General features: G+C 45.9%; 1 protein-coding gene across 1 annotated transcript in view; it reads right to left on the reverse strand.

Annotated features, from left to right (window-relative positions):
- Positions 1-27,981, reverse strand: part of UGGT2 (UDP-glucose glycoprotein glucosyltransferase 2) — an 813,961-nt gene that overhangs the window by 200,395 nt on the left and 585,585 nt on the right. Inside the window, exons 28-29 of the mRNA XM_063953033.1 lie at positions 27,582-27,740; positions 16,083-16,168 (exon numbers count right to left, since the gene is read on the reverse strand). Coding sequence (XP_063809103.1) covers positions 16,083-16,168; positions 27,582-27,740 — 245 coding nt within the window. The remainder of the gene's footprint in view (positions 1-16,082; positions 16,169-27,581; positions 27,741-27,981) is intronic.

The following is a 27,981-nucleotide window of genomic DNA, read 5'->3' on the forward strand; positions in this document are numbered from 1 at the left end:
TTTAGGCCCAAATTCACTCCTGTTTGAAGGAAGTGAAGGAGACGGCCCAAATGAAACTCCTCCGTAGGAGCAGTCCTGGCCTCACACCAAGAAACATATTTTCGCCATATACGGTGATAATGTTTCGATGTCACGTCCTTCCTAGCCTTGATCAGGGTAAGAATGACTTCCTCCGGAATACCTTTTTCTGCTAGGAACCGGCGTTCAACCGCCATGCCGTCAAACGCAGCCGCGGTAAGTCTTGGAACAGACAGGGCCCCTGCTGCAGCAGGTCCTGCCTTAGAGGAAGAGGCCACGGATCTTCTGTGAGCAACTCTTCTTTGTCTTATTATTCTCAACACCTTGGGTATGAGAGGCAGAGGAGGGAACACGTAGACCGATCTGAACACACATGGTGACACCAAAGTGTCTACCGCTACCGCCTGAGGGTCTCTTCACCTGGCGCAATACCTCTTTAGCGTCTTGTTGAGCCGGGACGCCATCATGTCTATCTGAGGCAGTCCCCACCGACCCGCGATCTGTGCGAAGACTTCCTGACGAAGTCCCCACTCTCCTGGATGCAGGTCGTGTCTGCTGAGGAAATCCACTTCCCAGTTGTCCACCCCCGGGATGAACACTGCTGACAGTGTGCTTACATGCCTTCCACCCAGCGAAGAATCCTGGTGGCCTCTGTCATGGCCACTCTGCTCCTTGTGCCGCCTTGGCGGTTTACATGAGCCATTGCCGTGACATTGTCCGACTGAATCAGAACAGGTTTGTCCCGAAGTAATGCCTCCGCTTGACGCAGGGCGTTGTATATGGCCCTCAACTCCAGGGCATTAATGTGGATACAAGTCTCTAGACTTGACCAGAGACCTTGAAAATTTCTTCCCAGAGTGACTGCACCCCAACCTCGGAGGCTTGCGTCCGTGGTCACCAGGATCCAGTCCTAAATGCCGAACCTGCGACCCTCTAAGAGGTGAGCACTGTGTAGCCACCACAGGAGAGACACCCTGGCTCTGGGAGACAAGGTGATCTTTTGATACATCTGTAGATGAGAACCGGACCACTTGTCCAGTAGGTCCCATTGAAAAGTCCTCGCATGGAACCTGCCAAAGGGAATGGCCTCGTAAGATGCCACCATCTTCCCCAGGACTCGAGTACAGTGATGCACTGAAACCTTTTTTGGCTTCAACAGGTCCTTGACCAGAGTCATGAGCTCCTGAGCCTTTTCCATCGGAAGAAAAACCTTTGTCTGTTCTGTGTCCAGAATCAGGCTCAAAAAGGTCAGACGTGTTGTAGGAACCAGCTGGGACTTCGGAATATTGAGAATCCAGCCGTGCTGCTGCAACGTTCTCACAGACAGTGATACGCTGTTCAGTAACTTCTCTCGGGATCTCGCCTTTATGAGGAGATCGTCCAAGTATGGGATAATTGTGACACCCAGCTTGCGCAGGAGCACCATCATTTCCGCCATTATCTTGGTGAAAATTCTCGGGGCCGTGGAAAGCCCAAACGGCAGCGTCTGAAATTGGTAATGACAGTCCTGTACCGCAAATCTCAGGAACGCCTGGTGAGGAGGAAAAATCGGAACATGAAGGTATGCATCCTTTATGTCCAGGGAAACCATCCAATCCCCCTCCTCCAGGCTGGCGATGACCGCTCTGAGCGGTTCCATCTTGAACTTGAACTTTTTTTTAAGTACAGGTTCAGGGATTTTAGATTCAAAATGGGTCTGACCGAACCGTCCGGTTTTGGGACCACAAACAGGGTTGAGTAATACCCCTTTCCTTGCTGGAGAAGAGGAACCTTGACTATCACCTGCTGAAGATACAATTTTTGAATTGCAGATAACACCAACTCCCTCTCTGACGGAGAAGCCGGCAGAGCCGATTTGAAAAACCGGCGAGGAGGCATCTCTTCGAATTCCAGCCTGTATCCCTGAGAAACAATCTCTATTGCCCAGGGATCCACCTGTGAGCGAACCCAGACGTGGCTGAAAATTCGAAGATGTGCCCCCACCTGAGCCGACTCCCCCAGGGGAGCCCCAGCGTCATGTGGTGGATTTTGCAGACGGAGGGGAGGACTTCTGGTCCCGGGATCTAGCTGTGTGCAGCCTTTCTTCCCTTGCCTTTACCTCTGGTAAGAAAGGATGGTCCCCGTACCTTCTTGCTTTTATTTGAACGAAAGGACTGCATTTGATAATGAGGCGCCTTCTTAGTATGTTGCGGGGGAACATAAGGTAAAAAATTCGATTTACCAGCTGTCGCAGTAGAGACCAGGTCCGAGAGGCCTTCTCCAAACAACTCCTCCCCCTTGTACGGCAACGACTCCATATGCCGCTTTGAGTCGGCATCCCCCGTCCACTGTCGGGTCCACAAGAGTCGCCTAGCAGAAACAGACATAGCATTTATTCTGGAGCTCAGTAAACAAATGTCTCTTTGTGCATCCCTCATATATAATGCAGCATCCTTGATATGCGCTAGGGTCATTAGAATGGTATCCTTATCTAGGGCATCAATCTCATTAGATAAGGAATCAGTCCATGCTGCGACAGTACTACAAACCCCGGCCGATGCCATCGCCGGTCTAAAAATAGTACCGGAATGTGTGTAAATGTACTTCATGGTAACTTCCTGCTTACGATCAGCAGGATCTTTGAGGGTAGCCGTATCCTGGGAAGGCAGTGCCACCTTCTTGGATAAGCGTGTCAACGCCTTGTCTACTTTAGGCGAAGATTCCCATCATATCCTATCCTTTTGTGGGAAGGGATACGCCATAAGAATCCTTTTGGGAACTTGGAATCTCCTATCTGGAGATTCCCAAGCCTTTTCGCACAATTCGCTTAGCTCAAATGAGGACGGAAAAGTGACCTCAGGTTTTTTCTCTTTATACATGTGCACCCTCGTGTCTGGGACAGGGGGTTCCTCAGTGATATGCAAAACCTCTCTAATTGCAACAATCATGCAATGAATACCTTTAGCCACTTTTGGCTGTAATTTTGCATCCTCATAGTCGACACTAGAATCTGAATCTGTGTCGGTAACTGTGTCAGTGATCTGGTATAATGTGCGTTTCTGAGACCCAGAAGGTCCCGGTGCCACTGGGATCTGACAACCTGACTGATCCCTAGCCTCAGTCTTGTCTAATCTCTTATGCAATAAATTTACATTAGCATTCAAGACATTCCACATATCCACCCAGTCTGGTGTCGGCGGTGCCGACTGCGGCCCGACATTCATGCACTCCCCCTCCTCCTTAGGCGAGCCTTCATTGTCAAACATGTCGACACACGCGTACTGACACACTCCCACACACACAGGGAATCTCTTTTCTGAAGACAGGATCCCCCTTGGGCCCTTTGGATAGACAGAGAGAGAGTATGCCAGCACACACCCCAGCGCTATATGACCCAGGAGAAAAACACAGAATGTTTACCCAGTAGCGCTGTAGTATATATATTTGCCAATTATGTGCCCCCCCCTCTACTTTAAAACCCTTCTGTCACCATGTGCCAAGCAGGGGAGAGTCCGGGGAGCTTCCTCTCAGCGGTGCTGTGAAGAAAAAATGGCGCTGGTGAGTGCTGAGGGAGAAGCCCCGCCCCCTCGGCGGCGGGCTTCTGTCCCGCTCAAAGTTTGTAAAATATGGCGGGGGCTCTTTTATATACATGTACAGTGCCCACCTGTACATGTATATAGGTTATTTTGCCATAGGAGAGGTATTTATTGCTGCCCAGGGCGCCCCCCCTGCGCCCTGCACCCTTACAGTGACCGGAGTGTGTGAGGTGTAATGGAGCAATGGCGCACAGCTGCCGTGCTGTGCATTACCTCAATGAAGCACCCGAAGGCTTCTGCCGCCTTACACGTCTTCTTTCTTCGTTTCTTCCGGCTCTGTGAGGAGAACGGCGGCGCGGCTCTGGGATGAACGCACAGGACGAACCTGTGTTCCACTCCCTCTGGAGCTAATGGTGTCCAGTAGCCGAGAAGCAGAGCCTATCATTTAAGTAGGTCTGCTCCTCTCTCCTCAGTCCCTCGATGCAGGGAGCCTGTTGCCAGCAGTGCTTCCTGATAATAAGAAAAAATGCTAACAAAAATGCTTTCTTAGCAGGGAACTCAGGAGAGCTCCCTGCAGTGCACCCATCTTCCTCTGGGCACAGTCTAAAACTGAGGTCTGGAGGAGGGACATAGAGGGAGGAGCCAGAGCACACCCAGAATCCAAAGTCTTTCTTAAAGTGCCCATGTCTCCTGCAGAGCCCGTCTATTCCCCATGGTCCTTACGGAGTCCCCAGCATCCTCTAGGACGTTAGAGAAATATGGGCTCCTGATTATCGCTATCAGTGTTACATCTGAGTCAACTATGTACACTAGAAAAGCCTGCGTTACTGTTTAAGTCACAAAGTGTGTGGACTGACGTCACTACACCAGATAGCTCAGAACACTGCCAACAGTGTTTACTCATACTGCCATACATAAGTTTTGCATGTAGTCCTACTATCCTTTTATGAGAGCTATGTGCAATCATATATCAATAGACAAGTGGCATCTAATCATACTACCCTACACAAGTGGCATCTAGTCATACTACCCTACACAAGTGGCATCTAGTCATACTAACGTACACAAGTGGCGTCTAGTCATACTACCCCACACAAGTGCCGTCTAGTCATACTACCCCACACAAGTGCCGTCTAGTTATACTACCCTACACAAGTGCTGACTAGTGATACAACCCTACACAAGTGCCGACTAGTCATACTACCCTACACAAGTGCCGTCTAGTCATACTACCCTACACAAGTGCCGTCTAGTCATACTACCCTACACAAGTGCCATCTAGTCATACTACCCTACACAAGTGGCGACTAGTCATACTACCCTACACAAGTGGCAACTAGTCATACTACCCTACACAAGTGGCATCTAGTCATACTAACCTACACAAGTGGCGTCTAGTCATACTACCCTACACAAGTGCCGTCTAGTCATACTACCCTACACAAGTGCCGTCTAGTCATACTACCCTACACAAGTGCTGACTAGTGATACAACCCTACACAAGTGCCGTCTAGTCATACTACCCTACACAAGTGCTGACTAGTGATACAACCCTACACAAGTGCCGACTAGTCATACTACCCTACACAAGTGCCGTCTAGTCATACTACCCTAAACAAGTGCCATCTAGTCATACTACCCTACACAAGTGGCGACTAGTCATACTACCCTACACAAGTGCCGACTAGTCATACTACCCTACACAAGTGGCGACTAGTCATACTACCCTACACAAGTGCCGACTAGTCATACTACCCTACACAAGTGCCGACTAGTCATATTACCCTACAAAAGTGGCGACTAGTCATATTACCCTACAAAAGGGCCGACTAGTCATATTACCCTACACAGGTGCCGACTAGTCATATTACCCTACAAAGGTGCCGACTAGTCATATTACCCTACACAGGTGCCGACTAGTTATATTACCCTACAAAGGTGCAGACTAGTCATATTACCCTACACAAGTGCAGACTAGTCATATTACCCTACACAAGTGCTGACTAGTCCTACTACCTTATATGAGTGTTCTGTACCATTTTAAGTGAAGAGTAAGATTATAGGTGAGATAATTCCTAACCAAGACCTGTACACTTCCATGCTTGAGTGTTGTTAAGGCTATTTCTGTGCACAAAGGCTGCATTTAGCGATATCTTCATGTACAATTATTTTGTTTACCGATATCTCCCTGCTCAAAGTGCTTTGCTTAGTTGTATCTCCCCGCTCAAGGCCTTTGTTTAGGGATATCTTCATATACAAGAGCTGTGTCAAGTGATACCTCCCAGCACAAGTGCTGTGTTTTGTGATAATTTCCTGTGTAAGAACTGTGTTTAGTGATATCTTCCTGCACAGGGCTGTGTTTACTGATCCTTCCCTGCACAAGAGCTGTGTTTAGTGTGGTGTACTGTTCACTGATACCCCTTACAGACTAGCATAAATTTCCTGGGTTATTGCATGTGAACGCGCAAAATGATTTTGCTCAGTTGAGCGTCCTAGCATTTCATCCAAGGACGCGACTTGGGTTGAAGCCGGAATCGACGCAGGATGTGGTGCAGTGTGAACGATAAGCCGGGTCAAGGCTACCCGGCACTCATTCTCTGCATAGGAGAAGGCGGCACTTGGAGATGATCATCTCCAAGCGCTGCCTCCTGTAGCGTTGCCGGTGACGTCACCAACCCGGCAATATGCCTGTTCGGGCCGCAGGTCTAAAAGGGGTCTCAAGCCAGGTCACACCCGGGAAGCACCTGTGTACAAATTCCCAGGTGCGACACGGCTCTGCTAGTCTGAAAAAGGTATGAGAGGCCATCTGAATTGGTCCCTGGTTAAAATCTACTGCAATTTGATGCACTGATGTCCCAGGCTGACAAGTCCAATCAAGCATCCAGTAACAATTTATGAGCACAGGCTTTGAGCTCAGACCCAGTTTTTTGTCTGCTGGTCCACTCTGTGTACACTTTAACAATTGCCGCTCTCGAACTGTTCACCAATGCAGCCGTTTTACTAATGCTCGCACTCCTGCTAAGAGCACCAACAATTATTCCATGTTCAAAGTCTTAAACCCATTATTTCACAAGTGATACACTTCATTAGTCTTTGCATACCTTCTCCTTAAAGTTATTAAACAAGTTCAGACATCCTGCATCTGCATTACCTGCAGAAATGACTTGCATAATAATTTGGCCACTCCGTAATCCCTACCATATATAGTACACACAGAAATATACACTTCATTTTTATGTCTGAAGATAAAATTAACCTACCAGTCTGTTTTTTGGATTACAGGAAGAAACCGGAGTACCCGAAGGAAACCCATGCAAACATGAGAACATGCAAACTACACAGAGATGGAGCCTAGGTGGGAATAAAACACAGGACCTCAGTGCTGTTAGACAGCAAACTAATCATTGCACCACAGGCAATGTTAGCGGAAAAGTGTTTCAATCTAGATAATTAAATTATATGGTGAGAAATACTGTACGGGAAAGGTTGCTTAAAATCAAGGAAACTGGGCAACTTTAATCACTCGACAATGAAGGGACCAAGTTAAAATAAAACAAAAAAACATACAGTAAAAAACAACACGGGAAATGTGAAATGGGGCTTCGCTAATATATATTCTATCAGCATTATGCACAGCCATACATTCCCAAATAGCACAGCACCCTGCCCTTCTTAATGTCACATTATCTCCAAAATGTTTGCGTAATTCAATTTCAAGATTGGTAAATTCAAAAAATTCACAATTTCAACGAAAGTAGGAGAAATAAACTGGGACAGAAAAATATAGAGTATGATTAATAAGGACAAACAGTAAAAATAAACAATGTAGAAGTAAGAGAGCTACAGATGTGTACTCTTACATCCTGGCTGCAGTCCTGCTAAACAGCCCTTGAAGTCGTGCCATAACGTGGTGGGACTCGGTAGCACTGAGCGCCTTTTGTGCATTTTTTGTCCACGAAGGTGTCTTAGATGCAAAGTAATGTAATAGGACACACAAGCAGCTTCTGCTGATTAAAATGAGATGTAGCATGCCTATATTCTATTTGCGATTGCAGCTCTATCTGCATACAAAATGCCACGTTACAGTGTTTTCCATGGAAACACTAGCATAGCATTTCCTAGGCATACTGCATATCATTTTAATCAGCAAACACATTTTGTGCGTCTCATTACATTACTTTGTGTCTAAAATGCATTTTCGCAGAAACCCCCCCCTGCAAAAATACGCTCAGCGCTACAGAGTCACGCGGCACTTGCGCATTATGTGTTACGCGACGTGTAGCGCACAGAGCAAAGATGCAAGAGAACACATCTGTATTTTGGAAGGGCTAGCTTTCAGGAACTGCAGAGGCTCCAACAATTAGACACCGTTTTGCTAGTTACATTTTGTGGATAGATAATTATAATTAAAAGTGTTGGAATACTGCAAAAGGTTTATTGTCACTGCATAGTAATTTTTAACACTGCTATACGATGCAGGTAAAACAGTTATTGTACAAATCTGACTTGCTAAATAATTATCACGCAGAGAATAAAACGATATCACAGCATTTCTATTACTTTGCAGTACTGGGACTGCCAAACATGAAAGTGCACTTAAACTACAAGTAAGTGTTTCTTGCCTAGTCCCAAAGTGCAACTTTGTTGGAGCTCTTAAGGAAGGAGCTTCAAGGAGAATATGGCACTATAAGACCATTACATTTTTGATACTAGTGAATGAGATATGTTAGATTATGTTTCCAAAGTTTAAGTATCCAATCTAGCTTGTCATGAGCTTTACTACGCTGGATGTTATGTCTAGGAGTGTTTTCCCAGTTAATATGCCATACAGTGTATGGGGTATATTCAATACATGTCGGATCCTTTCAGACAGAAAGGATCCGACATATGTGTATTCAATGGCCGGCCAAACCCGTTCCCGACAATGGCAATCCGACTTTTTTAAAAGTCTGATTGATATTGTTGGAAACGGGGCTAAAACCTGTCGGGTTTGGCTGCGCTTCCGACAATACACGTGTATCAGCGGCTTAAGCCGTCGATCCGCGTTCTTTCCAACATGCTTCCGACAAGTTGGGAATTCCCGACTTGTCGGAAAAAAAACAGCCGGCATTGAATAGGTCGGAACCCCTTCCGACCTATTCCTGTCATAAACTGCTGCCTTTCCGACAATTATTGAATACACCCCTAAGTCTCCAAGTTTAAATGACACATTCTCAAGTAAGTTATAATTTAATCATAAGTTGTTGTGCACACAATTGGCTAAAGTTCACTAGTAGTTCCAAAATTAGTGCTGTGCATCCAATCAGAAAATTTAAGTGGTCTAGTAAATGCATAATGGGTTTTCATTGCTGGCGCTCACTGGAACTGATGAAGCGTTAGAAGTGCAGTGCTGTGCAAAAGTTTTAGGCAGATGTGGAAAAAATGATTTGAGCATGCCTACATCCACAGAAGATCAGTGGTTAGTTCTCCAAGATGTTTGGAACAACCTCCCTGCTGAGTTTCTTCAAAAACTGTGTGCAAGTGTACTTAGAAAAACTGATGTTATTTTGAAGGCAAATATTGACTTGATTTAAATCACTTTTCTGTTCATTCGCTTTGCATTTTGTTAACGAATAAAAAATAAACTATTAACACTTCTATTTTTGAAACCATTTTTACTTTGCAGCATTTTTTCTACACCTGCCTAAAATCTTTGCACAGTATAGTAAATCAGGCGTACAATACATTGCTCAAAAGAAGCATACATTGTGTATATCCCCGCACCCCACACGTGATGGTGTGACAGTACAAACCATGTCACTAACATACAATACACAGACAGACCTGTGTCCCTGTCACTATTTTAGTTTTCCACATGATGTAATGAGAAATGTATAAATTAGTGTGCCATTTGACAACACTCTTTGCATGGGTACACAGCACAATGGCAAATAAATAAATAAATATATATATAAATATATATATATATATATATACATACGTCACAAGTGTGTACTGCAGCATATATATCTGTACTTGGCATGTGCTCTAAGGTAATATGGATTTATGCGCTTGGCTACCCACATACTGTATGCACATATTGCAGAAGGTATATACTGTAAGTAAATCCTATGCCCATCACATACAGTAACCATACATTCAATGTTCAGCACATGCAGTGCATCACATGTTCAGTAAATAGTTATTTATCAACTTTTATTAATATAGTGCACACATATTCCGCAACACTTACAGAGAATAGTCAGTCATCAGCCTCTGCCCCAAAGGAGCTTACAATCAACTGTATATTCCCTATCACATATACAAATACAGATGGAGCCACGCTAATCATGGCTCCGTCTGTGCCTGGGCGCGCACGCCTTTGGTCACGCCCATCGCAGCGTCTGTGCCGCGTGCGTGTCCGTGATGCACATGCACCCCATTCACTACAATGTGCACTCCCATAGCGGGGCTAGGCAATGGATCGCCTAGTCCCGCCGGGAGTGCATGCCTGCGATGGAGCCGCACTAGATGAGTGCGGCTCCGTCTGTACAGTTCAAATTTTTTTTTGTCAGAATCCAATTAACCTACCTGTATATCAATCATATATAGTGGCATGGTAAGCATAAAGTCGCATGCACCAAACATATTCCTATCATATCCCTAACTCTTATGACAATCATACATTGTTATATAATACAAATCCCCACAAACACACACAAGAATGTAGCGCAATTTGTAATAGTCTGCGATGTGCATGCTGTTCAGGAATTTCTGTGTCTCTGACATTTGTTTCTTTAAATCATTTATTTTTTCATAAACAATACAAAACAATAGAAACAACAACCATGGCCAGTATTTACTAAAAATCCGAGTTTGGCCGATTTGTGTTTTTTTTTCTAAGTCCCAATCCGGGAATTCACTAAGCAGAAAACTCGGCAGTGTCTGGTCTATTCGTAATGGTTTGATTGGCAAAGTTCTGAAATACGAATGAATAGACCATCGGTCAAACGCGGCTGTTATTTCATACAATACGGGCATTCACTATTCATTCGTATTTGGGTGTTAGTCTCTGAGTGCTCAAGTGCGGGTCTATTTTTTTTCGATTCGTTAAAAAAAGCAGCAAGAAAATAGACCTGCTTTTTCCAGTCGAGTTTGGATAACTATGCACGGATCAGTGAGATCTGTGCATGGTTATCTATGGGAAAGGGTCTGTTTAGTGTAAAAACAGAAAAAAAAATTGCGTGAGGTCCCCCCTCCTAAGCACAACCAGCCTCGGGCTCTTTGAGCCGGTCCTGGTTGAAAAAATATGGGGAAAAAATGACAGGGGTTCCCCCATATTTAATCAACCAGCACCGGGCCCTGCGCCTGGTCCTGGTTCCAAAAATACGGGGGACAAAAAGCGTAGGGGTCCCCCGTATTTTTGAAACCAGCACCGGGCTCCACTAGTCAGAGAGATAATGCCACAGCCGGGGGACACTTTTATATAGGTCCCTGCGGCCCTGGCATTAAATCACTAACTAGTCACCCCTGGCCGGGGTACCCTGGAGGAGTGGGGACCCCTTAAATCAAGGGGTCCTCCCCCTCCAGCCACCCAAGGGCCAGGGGTGAAGCCCGAGGCTGTCCCCTCCATCCATGGGCTGCGGATGGGGGGCTGATAGCCAAGTGTAAAATAAAAGAATATTGTTTTTTGCACAAGAACTACAAGTCCCTGCAAGCCTCCCCCGCAAGCTGGTACTTGGAGAACCACAAGTACCAGCATGCGGGGGTTAAACGGCCCCGCTGGTACCTATAGTTCTTCTGCAAAAAAAATACCCAAATAAAAACAGGACACATACACCTTGAAAGTACAACTTTATTACATACATTCCGACACACACATACTTACCTATGTTCAGATGCCTACTCGGCCCACGTCTCAACGTCGATTCCAGGGTACCTGAAAATAAAATTATACTCACCTAAATCCAGTGTGTTGTGTCCTTTTTTAATAATCCACGTACTTGGCAAAACAAAAAAACGGAAACCCGACCACGCACTGAAAGGGGTCCCATGTTTACACATGGGACCCCTTTCCCCGACTGCCAGGACCCCCCCTGACTCCTGTCAAAGAGGGTCCCTTCAGTTAATCAGGGAGCACCACGTCGTGGCACTCTCCTGATTGGCTGTGTGCTCCTGTAGTGTCTGTGAGGCAGCACACGGCAGAGATACAATGTAGCGCCTATGCGCTCCATTGTAGCCAATGGTGGGAACTTTGCGGTCAGCGGTGAGGTTACTTTCGGTCAACAAGTGCAGCGCAGTTAGAGACCAGTTACAGGTTCTACAATGTACGCATAGACAAACAGTAACATTAATAAATCAATTGTAAAGAAAAACAACAAATGCGAAAATACAATTTAGAGAAAACTTCGGAACAGGTGAGGCGTTAACAAGGTGTTGCAAGCCGGCAAAGAGACACACCACCACAAGCCGAACACTCTAATAATACAGATAGACTGGGAGTCCATAGGTGAGCCGTCTCCCTTACCCAGCCTGGAAAGACACCATCTATCCCACTTATCATGGAACTTAGACATAGTTGCAGCTTTCAAATAGATACATTTCGTGTTTAGCCACATCACATACTAAAGGGTCAATCAAATTATCTGTGAAGGATGTGAAGTGCCATTGCTGTGGTATTTAAACACCGGCAACGGCACCCGATCTTGCACTCTTTGCAGCCTGGATTCTGCCTCAATTTGTACAAAATTGCTTGCTACCCTATGGGGCAGTGAGCACTTTTAAGAAAATTCGGGCTGCCATAAAGTGCTGCCGCTCCCACAATAACATCGCGACTAATTAGATTGACCCATAAGGATCTCTATTTAGAAGGGTCAGAAGAGCTCACCACAATAACCTTAGCCATGGTGGTAAGGCATAAAGTATAGTGGTAAAGCTCCAGGGAATGGGTCTCCTCTAAATCTAAACCAAATAGGTGATATGGAGGAACAGAGGGGGCCGTAGATAGAATATCACCCCAAATTTTGACCTACAAGGGGGACACCATAGGTCAAATTCTAGAAAATGAACCACAAGCCTGAGTCTTCCACACCACATTTCGGGCAAGCAGCATTAGACCGCAGGCAAGCTTGTTGTAAAGATAATGAGGTACGATATACCCTGTGGTGAAGGTAAAAAAAACAAACCTGCTGGTATCTAACACAGGTAGTGGTATATTTAACAGAACCGAGGATTTGTACCCAGTGCTCATTAGAGAGCAAACCTACCCGTATATCCGTCTCCCATTTAAGTTTGAGGGGGAATCAAGGTGACATGAGAAGCATCTGGCATTGAGTGTAGTATAAACTGTGGAAATTTGACCCTAGAGCTCAAACTAGAGCGGGAGGGGTAAACCCAAATGTAGCCTGCACCGCATGCTGCAGTTACAAGTATTTGAAAAAAGGCTGTATTAGGTAAATCAAAGTCGCCCCGCAGCTGTAAGAAATTACTTAAAAAACCTTCCCCAAGCAACTGACTCAGGGAAGTAACCTCTTTCAGCACCCAAATATTCTCTGAGCAGATTTTATGCAATTCAGTGTAGAAATTGTTAAGGGGATTCAGCATCAAAGTCGTACTAGTCGAATAGAGTGTGTGCATATCGCCAAACCAATAGGGTTAGCCGAAGTAAAGTAGAATGCCCAAGTGCAACAAAGCCAGAAAGCAGAAACTGCATACAAGAAAGGGAGGACCTCATCCACTTGGCCACACCAAAGCAGGGACGGATCTAGACTTTTCTTTAGGGGGGCGGTTTACTGTTTAATCTTAACTCCTCCCTCTACAGTCCCAACTCCTCCCATCTGCAATCTTAACTCCTCCTCTCTCAATTCTGACTGAACTTTTTGAGTGAGACTGAGATAGAGCTTTGTGATTGTTCTATGTACATGTGACTGTGCTATGGGGTAATTGTATTTATTAGCCCTAGTACCCACACAACAGCAAATGAGGGGCAAATGCTCTGTAACCCTTGCTCTCCTGGCTCCTCTGTGCTGCTGTGGTATAAGCTGCAGCCCATCTTTCTGCCTCGGGCTCTCCCAGGAGAGCTCTCTTCTGCTCAAAAGTGGGTGTGGCTATGACTGTGTTAGGGGGGGCGGTCGCCCCCTTCGCCCCCCCCCCCCCCCCCCCCCCCCCCTAGATCCGGCCCTGCACCAAAGTTGAACCCTCTGTCTCACAAGCCCAGCATGCTTTTGCACCCGGGCGCGGGGCAGAACCAGACATGCGGGGCGGACTAGCCCTGTGCTGGGCATCCCACCACCGCATGTCTAAGAAACTGATCGTAACTTAGGCTCTATGGGCCTAATTCAGATCTGATTGCTGCAGCAAATTTGTTAGCAAATGGGCAAAACCATATGCACTGCAGGGGTGGCAGATATAACATGTACAGAGAGCGTTAGATTTGGGTGGGTTATATTGTTTCTGTGCAGGGTAAATACTGGCTGCTTTATTTTTATACTGCAATTTAGGGGGTCATTCCGAGTTGTTCGCTCGGTAAAAATCTTCGCATCGCAGCGATTTTCCGCTTAATGCGCATGCGCAATGTCCGCACTGCGACTGCGCCAAGTAAATTTGCTATGCAGTTAGGATTTTTACTCACGGCTTTTTCATCGTTCTGGCGATCGTAATGTGATTGACAGGAAATGGGTGTTACTGGGCGGAAACAGGCCGTTTTATGGGCGTGTGGGAAAAAACGCTACCGTTTCCGGAAAAACCGCAGGAGTGGCCGGAGAAACGGAGGAGTGTCTGGGCGAACGCTGGGTGTGTTTGTGACGTCAAACCAGGAACGAAAAGCTGAGAAATGATCGCAGATGCCGAGTAAGTCTGGAGCTACTCAGAAACTGCTACGAGGTGTGTAATCGCAATATTGCGAATACTTCGTTCGCAATTTTAAGATGCTAAGATTCACTCCCAGTAGGCGGCGGCTTAGCATGAGCAAATCTGCTAAAAGCAGCTTGCGAGCAAACAACTCGGAATGACCCCCCTAGATTTCAGTTTGAAGACAGCCCACCCAAATCAAACTGTCTCTGCACATGTTATATCTGCCCCCCCTGCAGTGCACATGGCTTTGTCCATTTGCTAACAAATTTGCTGCTGCAATCAGGTCTGAATTAGGCCCTATGTATGTAAAGACACAGACAGTTTTATCTGGATCATTTACTTAAGCCAACTAACTATTGTACATCATGGATTTTTTCGCTCAGGTAGGGGTTTTGAAAACAATTGTCATGAAAATTATCATAATTAGCTTCACAAAAAGTAGGGATATTAAAATTCCAGACACAGCCATTAATGATAATACTGTATTAAATTTTAATCCAGACAGATCAGGAAATATAGCCTTAAAAATTATAATGCGAGTTCAGAAATAATTTAATCAAGGCTGTTTATGACAAGAGATATTTAAATGACAGGACAAAGATAAGATCACGGACAATTACAAGAACATAGATCAAAAGTGCAAAATGTCTGTCTGCCAAATTCTCATCTATTATCCCAGCATTAAATATTTACAAAGCCTCTCAGAATCTGCTTAAGGCAGAAGGGAACTCCACTTTAATGTACTAAAAGACACATTTTTCTGCAGATATATTAGCAGTCACCTCTACTCTGGGGGGTCTCTGCCCTAGAATTATAACACAATATAGAATTATTCTACGGTAACTATTAGAAAGTATGCTACAAAGCAAAGAAATACAGTATATCATTAGAAAATTCTAACACAGTTTTCTAAAATGCAGGCGTTATATATATAATATAGCCTATTTCCCTGATAAAAAAAAAAAGTAAAAGCAAAAGCTGGTTAACAAATGATGCAAGAGGTCATGTAAGAAAAGGCTAAAATGTAGAAAAGGAGAAATGACTGCATTTGAGTTGCCTAAGAGCTGCCAAAGCATTACAAGTGGGACACTCACCAAATCTTGAAAATGCAGAACATCCCTTTTATTATCAATAATATTTAGGGGTCTATTTATGAAGCCGTGAAAATTGTGGAGAAGTGAGCCAGTGGAGAAGTTGCCCATGGCAACCAATCAGCTGCTACGTATAATTTTATAGAGCACACTTAAAAAAATGATACCTCAACAGTGATAGGTTGCCATGGGCAACTTCTCCACTGGCTCACTACTCCACACGTTTCACTGCTTCATGAATAGACCCCTTAGTCACTATATAAATTGTAGTATTAGGGTAGGAGGCATACGCTCATTTCATGAAAACATAAATGGAAATATTCTATTCTTACGTACTTTTTCACTAGTCTGTTAAGTGGTAATCTTAAAATTAGGAAGGATTTAAGGGACAGCAACAAGAAGTACAAACAAAAAAACAGTTATCTAGCTGACAAAGCCTAAATTGTCACTTGGTACCTAATAGAGTAAGTAGGTGGAAAAGGGGTATAAGTGAAATTAGCTGTCCCTTCTATACGGCACACTAGCTGCTTATTTTATTTACTGTAAAGGATGAATGGAGTAGTTTAGTTGCTGTATGGCTACACCATGCACACAAAATGTTCCAGCAGGTTTGCACTTCCGTACTTACGAGACTATATGGTAAATGTTCTCTGATCTTCCTTTACGAAGCCGCAATGTCCATGATCCTGGATTAGCCTTCAACTGGAAATAGCCCTATAGGATTAAAAATTAGTATATCTATAAAAATAAAGTACCACACATATCCTTTGCGGTCTTGTATTTATATATAAAGTACAAAAATGTGTAAATCATTTTTTAAGTTGTCTGCTCATGTGACAGCACATAGTGAAATCATACAACAGTCATCATTCTGATAAAAAGGGAGAAAGGGAGAGATTTATCAAAACTTGAAGAGAGAAAGTGGAGAGAGATAAAGTACCAAAACTAAATAACTGCCAATAACAGGCTTTGTTTGAAAAAATAGGATTTTAATACCTACCGGTAAATCCTTTTCTCCTAGTCCGTAGAGGATGCTGGGGTCCACTTCAGTACCATGGGGTATAGATGGTTCCGCAGGAGCCATGGGCACTTTAAGACTTTTCAAGGGTGTGAACTGGCTCCTCCCTCTATGCCCCTCCTCCAGACCTCAGTTATAGGAACTGTGCCCAGGGAGACGGACAATTCGAGGAAAGGATTTACTTTTAAACTAAAGGTGAGATTCATACCTGCTCACACCTCAACCATGCCGAACAACATGGCATTCAACATAACACATGCCAACAGGCATGAACCATTGCAGCAACATGCTGAAATAATCTTAACACAACATTAGTGGAACTACAAAATAACAACTGCAGGTAAAGTACGCACTGGGTCGGGTGCCCAGCATCCTCTACGGACTAGGAGAAAAGGATTTACCGGTAGGTATTAAAATCCTATTTTCTCATACGTCCTAGAGGATGCTGGGGTCCACTTCAGTACCATGGGGTTATACCAAAGCTCCAGTACGGGCGGGAGAGTGCGGATGACCCTGCAGCACAGACTGACCAAACTTGAGGTCCTCATCGGCCAAGGTGTCAAACTTGCAAAATTTAGCAAAAGTGTTTGACTTTGACCAAGTAGCTGCTTGGCAAAGTTGTAATGCCGAGACCCCCCGGGCAGCCGCCCAGGACGAGCCCACCTTTCTTGTAGAATGGGCATTTACCGACTTCGGTATCGGCAAACCTGCCGTGGAATGAGCGTGCTGAATTGTCCCTCTGATCCAGCGCGCAATAGTCTGCTTAGAAGCAGGACACCCAATCTTGTTGGGAGCATACAGGACAAACAGAGCCTCTGTTTTCCTTATCCGAGCTGTTCTCGTGACATAAATTTTCAAAATTCTAACCACATCAAGAGACTTTGACTCAGTGAAAGTGTCAGTAGCCACTGGCACCACAATAGGTTGGTTCATATGGAAAGACGAAACCACCTTTGGAAGAAATTGTTGGCGAGTTCTCAACTCTGCCCTATCTTCATGGAAGATCAGGTAAGGGCTCTTGTGAGACAAGACCCCCAACTTAGACACCCGCCTTTCGGATGCCAATGCCAAAAGCATCACCACTTTCCAAGTGAGAAACTTCAATTCTATCTCCTTCAGAGGTTCAAACCAGTCCGATTGAAGGAACTGCAACACCACATTAAGGTCCCATGGTGCCACTGGAGGCACAAATGGAGGCTGGATGTGCAGTACGCCCTTCACGAATGTCTGAACTTCTGGAAGAGAGGCCAATTGTTTTTGAAAGAAAACTGATAAGGCCGAAATCTGGACCTTGATTGAACCCAATCTTAGGCCCGCATCCACACCAGCCTGCAGAAAATGGAGAAATCGTCCTAACTGAAACTCTTCCATAGGAGCCTTCTTGGATTCACACCAAGACACATATTTTCTACAAATACGGTGTTAATGTTTAGACGTTACTCCCTTCCTGGCCTGAACAAGAGTGGGGATGACTTCCTTGAGAATAGCCTTTTGGGCTAGGATCCGGCGCTCAACAGCCATGCCGTCAAACGTAGCCGCGGTAAGTCTTGATACACACACGGTCCCTGCTGCAGTAGGTCCTCGCAAGGAGGAAGAGGCCGAGGATCTTCTATAATCAACTCCTGAAGATCTGGATACCAAGCCCTCCTTGGCCAGTCTGGGGCAATGAGGATTGCTCGAACCCTTGTTCTTCTTATGATTTTGAGAACTTTTGGTATCAGTGGAAGTGGAGGGAAGACATATACCGACCGAAACACCCACTGGGTCACCAGTGCATCCACTGCTATTGCCTGAGGGTCTCTCGACCAGGAACAATATCTCTGAAGCTTCTTGTTGAGACGAGATGCCATCATGTCTACTTGAGGAACTCCCCAAAGACTTGTCACCTCTGTGAAGACTTCTTGGTGTAGGCCCCATTCTCTTGGATGGAGATCGTGTCTGCTGAGGAAGTCTGCTTCCCAGTTGTCCACTCCCGGAATGAAAATTGCTGACAGAGCTCTTGCATGCCTTTCTGCCCAGAGGATGATCTTTGTCACCTCTGCCATTGCCGCTCTGCTTTTCGTTCCGCCCTGACGGTTTATGTACGCTACTGCTGTTACATTGTCCGACTGGATCTGCACGAGTTGATCTTGAAGAAGATGTACCGCTTGTAGAAGGCCGCTGTAAATGGCTCTCAATTCCAGAACGTTTATTAGAAGGCAGGTTTCCTGACTTGACTATTTTCCTTGGAAGCTTTCCCCGTGTGACTGCTCCCCAGCCTCAGAGACTTGCATTCGTGGTTACTAGGACCCGGTCCTGAATCCCAAACCTGCGTCCCTCTAGTAGGTGAGAACTGTGTAGCCACCACGGGAGCTAAATCCTGGCTTTTGAGGACAGGATTATCTTCCGGTGCATGTGTAGGTGGGATCCGGACCACTTGTCCAACAGGTCCCACTGGAATATTCTGGCATGGAATCGACCAAACTGTATGGACTCGTAGGCCACCACCATCTTCCCCAACAATCGAATGCATTGATGTATTGACACTCTTGTTGGCTTCAAAATCTGTTTGACCATTCTCTGGATTTCCAGAGCCTTTTCTACTGGAAGAAATATTCTCTGAACTTCTGTGTCCAGTATCATCCCCAGAAAGGACAATCTTGTTGTCGGTTCCAATTGTGACTTCGGAAAATTCATGATCCAACCGTGTTGTTGGAGTACTGACAGGGAGAGTGCAATGTTCTGGACCAACCGTTCCCTGGATCTCGCTTTTATCAGGAGATCGTCCAGGTAAGGAATAGATTGACTACTTGTTGTCGAAGGAGGACCACCATCTCTGCCATCACCTTGGTGAATACCCTCGGTGCCATGGAGAGCCCGAACGGCAACGTCTGGAACTGGTAATGGCAATTCTGTATTGCGATTCTCAGATAAGCTTGGTGAGGAGGATAAATGGGAACATGCAAATAAGCATCTTTTATGTCTACAGACACCATAAAGTCCCCTTCCTCCAGACTGGAAATCACTGCCCTCAGAGATTCCATCTTGAACTTGAACCTTTTGAGGTAGAGATTCAGATTTAAAATTGGTCTGACCGAGCCGTCCGGCTTCGGAACTACAAAAAGGTTTGAATAAAAACCTTCTCCTTGCTGTGACAAGGGTACCAGGACAATGACTTGATCCTGACATAATTTTTGAATTGCAGCTGTTACTACTTCTCTGTCTGGAAGAGAAGCTTGCAAGGTCGATTTGAAAAATCGGCATGGGGGGGGGGGGGGGGGGGGGACGTCTTGAAACTCCAGTTTATATCCATGGGACACTATTTGTAAGACCCATGGGTCCAGGCCAGATTGAAGCTAGATCTGACTTGAAAAGTTTCAGACGTGCTCCCACCCGAGTGGACTCCCGCAAGGGAGCACCAGTGTCATGCTGCAGATTTGGCAGAAGCAGGTGTTGATTTCTGCTCCTGCGATCCTGGAGACGCTGCGGATTTCTTTCCTCTTCCCCTTCCTTTACCTGCAAAGAAGGGGGAACCTTTGGCCTTTTTGTATTTGTTGGGCCGAAAGGACTGCATGTGAGAGTGATGTGTCTTTTTCGCCGGTGCAGGAGCATAAGGCAAGAATGTCGACTTACCTGCGGTAGCCGCAGAGACTAACGCATCCAGCCCATCTCCAAACAATACGGGAGAGCCTCCATATTTGTTTTGGAATCTGCATCAGCATTCCACTGGCGAATCCACAACGCCCTCCGAGCTGATACTGCCAGGGTAGCGGCTTTTGAACCTAAAAGTCCAATATCTTTCATGGCTTCTAGCATGTATATATTTATATGACCTAACGTTAGGAGTATCTCGTCTCTATCTATCGTGTCAATTTCCGATGACAAGTTATCTGACCATTTCTCGATAGCCCTACTCACCCACGCGCAAGCAATGGTGGGCCTGAGCAGTGTACCATTGGCCACATAAATAGATTTTAACGTAGTCTCCAACTTGCGGTCTGCCGGCTCCTTCGGTGAAGCCATCCCAGGCGCAGGGAGAATCACCTTTTTAGTTAACCTTGACAGGGCACTGTCTAATACAGGGGGTGACTCCCATCTTTTCCTGTCCTTTGCTGGGAAAGGATAAGCAACCTGAATCTTTTTGGGAATCTGAAATTTCTTTTCAGGGTTTACCCAAACTCCCTCACAAATAGAGTATTCAGCTCATGAGAAGGAGGGAAAGTTACATTAATTTTCCTTTCCTTATAAAAATAAGCTTTCTCCTGAGGTACAGGAGGGCTTTGCGTAACTTCCAAAACTTCCTTTATAGCAACAATCATATATTGAATGCTTTTTGCCATTTTAGGATCTATCCCCCTGGAATCACCATCGTCGACACAGGAATCAGAGTCCGTATCGGTATCAGTATGTACTATTTGTGCAAATGGTCTTTTATGTGACCCAGCGGGGTCGTCTGTGGATGAAGAGGCAGAACTATGAAAAATTACATCTTCCACTGATTTTCTCCAGCTCTCTGCATGAGACTCAGACTTATCTAATCTCTTACTGATATGATTCACACTATCACATAATTCTTTCACCCATTCAGGCACATGGTGTGCCGGCAGCGCCACCATATTACAACTCTGTGTCCCTAAAATGGCTCCCTCAGGGGAAGAGCTCCCTGCCTCAGACATGTCAACCACACCACAGACACTCTGGGACTTATAGGGGACAGACCCACAGTAAAATCTGTCAGAAGGACACAGATAGGATTTGCCAGCTCACAACCCAGCACCAGTAACACGTCTGTGAAACACAAAATGCCCACGGACATGCAGCGCTTTTATAATGTTAATCACACAATTATATAGCACCAAATTCACTGTGGCCCCCCGTTTTGCACCCTGATACTTGTTCAGCAGTGGAGGAGGACCAGCGATCTTCTCTGCAGCCTGAAAGGAGAGAAAATGGCGCTGAGCAGTGTGCTGGCTGACTGAGGAGGAAGCCCCGCCCCCTCAATGGTGCGTTTCTCCTCAGCATTTATGAGGTAATTTTTTATACTGGCAGGGGTAGGACTGTGCCTCAGCAATTTATGCCCCTTATTATGCCAGTTTCAATACGTTTCATGCTGCCCAGGGCGAACCGCCCTGCGCCCTGCAGTGCCTGAGTATGTGTGGGCAACATGGCGCGCTGTGCTCCCGCCAACCGCTCAGTACCTTTAGCCATCACTTTGATTGAAGATCCTTTCTTCTAACACTCACCTGTCTTCTGAGTTCTGGCTCTGCAAGGGGGGTGACGGCGTGCTGTGGGAGTGAGCACATAGCCGCAGCTAGCGTTCAGCACCCTTCACAAGCTAATGGTGTCCTGTCAGCAAGAAGCAGAGCCATGAAACTATTCAGGAAGTTGGTTCCTACTTCTGCCCCCTAAGTCCCACGAAGCAGGGAGACTGTTGCCAGCAGATCTCCCTGAAAATAAAAAACCTAACATAAGTCTTTTCAGAGAAACTCAGTAGAGCTACCCTGGAGTGCATCCAGTCTGCCTGGGCACATTTTCTAAACTGAGGTCTGAAGGAGGGGCATAGAGGGAGGAGCCAGTTCACACCCTTGAAAAGTCTTAAAGTGCCCATGGCTCCTGCGGAACCGTCTATACCCCATGGTACTGAAGTGGACCCCAGCATCCTCTAGGACGATGAGAAATTACAGTTAGGAGCTGATTGGTTCAGGGGCAAACTTAGGGTTCAGATCGCCCCTATGAGTCACTGTCCCTGCCCCTTTCTGTTGGGGCCTCCTGGCTACCAAACCAACACTAACCACACCCCATTCCACAACTGCAATTTACTGTCCATGGCCCCCCTCTACCTCACCAGTTCCAAAATAAAAAAAGTTGTACTGACAAAAAAATAAAGAAAAAAAAATCACGGGTGTGGTTCATTAGATCGACATGCATTAGGTCGACATACATTGGGTTGACCACTGAAGGTCGACATGGTCATTAGGTCGACGTGTACAAGGTCGACATGAAAAAAGGTAGACATGAGTATTTTAACTCATTTTGGTGTCGTTTTCTTCTTAAAGTGACGGGGAACCCCAATTAGTGCACCCTGTTCGCTTGCTATGCTTTAGGCAAGGTGCCTCGCTCCGCTACCGCTGCACTCGGCACAGGTTACCATTCCCAATTGTAGTCTACATGGATCTTTAAGTATGAAAAAGGTGAAAAAAGGAAAAAAACTGTGGAAAACTCATGTCGACCTTTTTGCATGTCAACTTAGTACATGTCGACCTAATGACCACGTCGACCTTCAGTGGTCGACCAAATGTATGTCGACCTAGCGACCGCCTCCCAAAAATCACATGGACTCATCTGGCCATCAGCCTAGCAGGGCTCTCATGCAAGTGAGCATGCTGTTCTCCCCGCCCCCCCAGGTATACCCCTTTCACATCTCCAATGCCGGATCCCAAACGAGAATTGGAAACGGTTGGGTTGCCATAACGGCAGGAGGCGGAGCTGGTATCGGGGGTGTAGGCGGCGCTGGGAGATAAGCTCATCTCCACGTGGCCTCTCTCTATGCTGTGAATAGGAACCGGTCCGCATCGACTCAGCAACCCATTCACACTGCCACTGACACTGGGTTGTACCTGGGAATAACCCTTCTAATTACCCAGGTTGAATTACCGGGTCAGGCGACCCGGTAATTCTCCATGGGCCCTTTGACATCGCACAGTGACCCGTGTCGACTCAGCAATATACCGGGTCGATACCGGGTTATTTTTGCAATGTGAAAGGGGTATAAGTATCACCGCTAGTAGTCATGTGCCTAGTCTGAAATCCACCACTGGATTGGTTAGTACTTTATCTCTCGCTAAGCTTTGATAAATCTCTCCCTAGGTCTCTGAAGTCCTGGGTCCTATTCCCTCTGTGCACCCTACTTTGATGATGTGCCCTATTATACACAGCCTGGATAAAACATTTCGCCCTCTAACATATGGCTCTCAGCTGGCTTTGATGTTCCCTGTTGCAATACACTGGCATGCGAGACACCCCCCGCACTCTGGAAAAGGGGGCGTGGCCACTCAAAGGGGGCGTGGCCTTCAGTGTAGTTTACCACACCATACACCCCTTATACGCATTATGCACCACAATAGTAGGACCCCTTATACTATCTAGTACTGGTGCCTCTTTCACATTATACTACACAGTATGAGCCAAAATTCACATTATAGCACCCGGTATGAGCCAAAATTCACATTATATCACCCGGTATGAGCCGAAATTTACATTATATGCCCCCAATAGTGCAGTGCCAGATCCACAATTGCCCCCACAGTGCCAGGTATACAAATGCCCCACAGTGCCAGGTATACAAATGCCCCCACAGTGCCAGGTATACAAATGCCCCCACAGTGCCAGATCCACAAATGCCCCCACAGTGCCAGATCCACAAATGCCCCCACAGTGCCAGGTATACAAATGCCCCACAGTGCCAGGTATACAAATGCCCCACAGTGCCAGGTATACAAATGCCCCCACAGTGCCAGATCCACAATTGCCCCCACAGTGCCAGGTATACAAATGCCCCCACAGTGCCAGGTATACAAATGCCCCACAGTGCCAGGTATACAAATGCCCCACAGTGCCAGGTATACAAATGCCCCCACAGTGCCAGGTATACAAATGCCCCCAGAGTGCCAGATCCACAAATGCCCCCACAGTGCCAGATCCACAAATGCCCCCACAGTGCCAGATCCACAAATGCCCCCACAGTGCCAGGTATACAAATGCCCCACAGTGCCAGGTATACAAATGCCCCCACAGTGCCAGGTATACAAATGCCCCCACAGTGCCAGGTATACAAATGCCCCCACAGTGCCAGGTATACAAATGCCCCCACTGTGCCAGGTATACAAATGCCCCCACTGTGCCAGATTCACAATTGCCCCCACAGTGTCAGGTAATACCTGACACTGTGGGGGCAATTGTGGATCTGACACTGTGGGGGCAATTGTATACCTGACAGGTATACAAATGCCCCCACAGTGCCAGGTAAACAATTGCCCCCACAGTGCCAGGTATACAAATGCCCCACAGTGCCAGCCAATTGCCCCCACAGTGCCAGGTATACAATTGCCCCCACAGCAGCCAGTGCTGCAGCTGCTTACCGCTGCTGCACTGCTGCTGCTGCTCCTCCTCCTCCTCCGGGCTCCGGCTGTGAGGGACGGGTGAGTCAGGAGAGGAGAGCGCCCGCCAGCGCGGCTGTGTCTGGCGCGGCGGCGTATTGTGGACTTCGTTCAAACCAGCCGCCGGTTCGTGAGCCAATCAGAGCTCGCGGACCGGCGGCTTCTGATTGGCTGCCGGTCCGCGAGCTCTGATTGGCTCACCAACCGGCGGCTGGTTTGAAGTCCACTATACGCCGCCAGACATAGCGGTGCTGGCGCGCTCTCCTTCCCTGACAGCTGAGACACGCTGCCGCCGGACTGAGCGGCAGCGTGTCTCAGTGAGCGCTGGACCGGCCCACGTGGCCATCGGCCCTTCTGGCATTTGCCAGAAGTGCCAGATGGCCAGTCCGGCCCTGGATATAGATATGACAGGATCAAAAAAAAAATTACAATCTGCGGTCCCCCTTGGTATACTAAGATTAAATAAAGCCTGTGCAATGCAACCAGAAAATGAGAATTGCTGCAGTGTAATCCACCATATTACAGGCAGCTAAAGTGCCTCCTGCTGTGCTGCTACTGCTGGACTTGGAATTTGCCTGGTCTGCCTATGAGCCACTCTAAGGTTTACACCTGTAATGAAAAGATCAGTTACTGCAGTGCAGATACAAGTGTGTCTTCTTAAAACGTTGCCCATGATGTGTATGTATTGCAGGCTGTATATCCTGGCATAGCGTACGCACGCAACTGCTACACAGAAACCTGATCCCTTAATTGCAGACGCAGGTAACGTGGGAGCGATGCTCCTGCTGCCCACAGGAGGAAAGGGGAAGTTGGCGGAGGTCAGTCATACCCATAGTTTTGTTATTAGTACTCTGTGTACGCATGCACTGGTGACTAAATGCCGAGCACCGAGGAGCTGTTGGCTGCGGGAGATGGTGGAATGCCGCGATGCAGCGACAGGGTAAGCAGTCTACCGCAGCAACAATATAAGACGACATATCTGTAAACATAAATGGACTGATTCACAGTTGCATGCAAAATGGCTGTATCTGTGGGCAGCAGCGGAAGCTACATTTACTACCTTACATTAATATGAGATTGCGCAGGATGGATGAAGGGATTCATGCATCGGCAAGTGGCAACGCCTGGCGCACACAGGTTTTGTCAGACAATGCAAACATCATCATTAGTACTGGCACTTGCTAGGTGCAAGAGATCTGTCAGACACAGGCTTCCCCTCGCCGTGCATGCAACTGGTATAGAGCTTTAGCTACACGCTCATAACACATCCATGACACTCCCATACGCCAGGACAGTTCCAAGTGCTCACATTGCTGCCCCCCCCCCCCCCCAAATGCCTAATTTCACAGAAATACTGATCTAAGTTCCGTTTGACAGGGAGATACACACAAATGGGTATATGTGCATCTGTATATGCACCGTGCAATATTTCGCCATTTGTGTCCATGCACATCCGTCCAAATCAGAATACGCGCCATGATAAAATCTAAAAATAATGAAAGATAAAATAAAGCTGATTCTATAGATTGTAAGCTTGCGAGCAGGGCCTTCCTACCTCTATGTCTGTCTGTTTTTGCACAGTTTTGTCATATTACTGTGGTTCTAATTGTAAAGCGCAACGGAATATGCTGCGCTACATAAGAAACGGTTAATACATAAATAAATACAAACAGAATGAGGGGTGGGTGACTGCTACTGGCTAGTAAAGGTTTGAGCAGAGCTCCAGACCACCAGGTTAGTGATGGTTTGAGAACATGCTGCACCAGAAACTGCTATACAGGTTGAGTATCCCATATCCAAATATTCCGAAATACGGAATATTCCGAAATACGGACTTTTTTGAGTGAGATAGTGAAACCTTTGTTTTTTGATGGCTCAACGTACACAAACTTTGTTTAATACACAAAGTTATTAATAATATTGTATTAAATGACCTTCAGGCTGTGTATATAAGGTGTATATGAAACATAAATGAAATGTGTGAATGTACACACACTTTGTTTAATGCACAAAGTTATAAAAAATATTGGCTAAAATTACCTTCAGGCTGTGTGTATAAGGTCTATATGAAACATAAATGCATTCTGTGCTTAGATTTAGGTTCCATCACCATGATATCTCATTATGCCATGCAATTATTCCAAAATACGGAAAAATCCCATATCCAAAATACCTCTGGTCCCAAGCATTTTGGATAAGGGAGACTCAACCTGTATTACATTGATTATGAATATAACAGAAATACTAGTAAAACAAATTCCTAATGCATCCTTAGACTCCTATTAGATGTGTTCTAATACATCTTGCCTGGCAGGTCCTGTGCAACTACATCAGCGTTGGGCATCTTTTTATGCCGAAACTGCGTCTTATTCGCATCGCAAATCTAGGAAACAACTGTAGCATAGCATTTCGTATTGAAATACAGCCACAGTCACGCGCATAATATAGGCATGCCGCATGTAATTTTAATCAGTAAAAGCTGTTTGTGCGTGCTATTCACAACATTTTGCGAATAAAATGCATTTTAATGGGAAAAGTTGCACAAAAAGATGCTTAGCGCTACTAGAAGGATTGTTTTAATGCGCAGGGAGGCTAGATGTAAGTGGACACATCTGTATATTTGCTTCATATCACTGAAGTATTATATCTGTTTTTAAGCCAACGAATAGAAATGACATAGTTGCACTGCTGCTGCACAAGTTACATACAGCAGATACTTATTTATCATATAAAATAGGAGGCGATACAAAAACCCATTGTGCCTGTGCACCTGCTGTCTGTTTTACTTGAAAATAGCCATGAGGTCAGATTTGCTGTTCTAGTCTGTCTCTTGAGTAAGTGGCTGCAATGTGCTGCCATAATCATTATCATCATCAAAATTAGATTAAGTCTAGAGTAAAGCTGGAACCTCACTGATCAATTTGAATGACAAATTAACTGCACAATCCATGAAACAAACTGGAAAACTACTCACAAGATTGGCCATCACTATAGTGTCTACCATAACCGGATCATTCTTCATGCCCAGGGTGAACTGGAGGCCTCTAGGCGGTTGACCAGTGGTCACATCAAAGCAATGTCCTTCCAACAACAAGTACTCCAGTTCGTAGTTTGCGGTAACAATTTCTTCTATCTGGAAATACAAGAGCTTTACCATGTCACTAGCCAGCTATTTACATATACTGTAGGCATTTGTGATCACCAATCACTTCCATCAACAATACACAGTGTATACAAGTATTTCTATTTCCTGAAAGTATAGCTGACTAAGAGGTCATTGTACTAAGGGGCACATTTACTAAGCAGTGAAAAGAGCGGAGAAATGAGCCAGTGGAGAAGTTGCCCATGGCAATCAGCACTGAAGTAACATCTAT

This window comes from Pseudophryne corroboree, chromosome 2 (assembly GCF_028390025.1).
Source record: "Pseudophryne corroboree isolate aPseCor3 chromosome 2, aPseCor3.hap2, whole genome shotgun sequence".
NCBI classification, from domain to species: Eukaryota; Metazoa; Chordata; class Amphibia; order Anura; family Myobatrachidae; genus Pseudophryne; species Pseudophryne corroboree.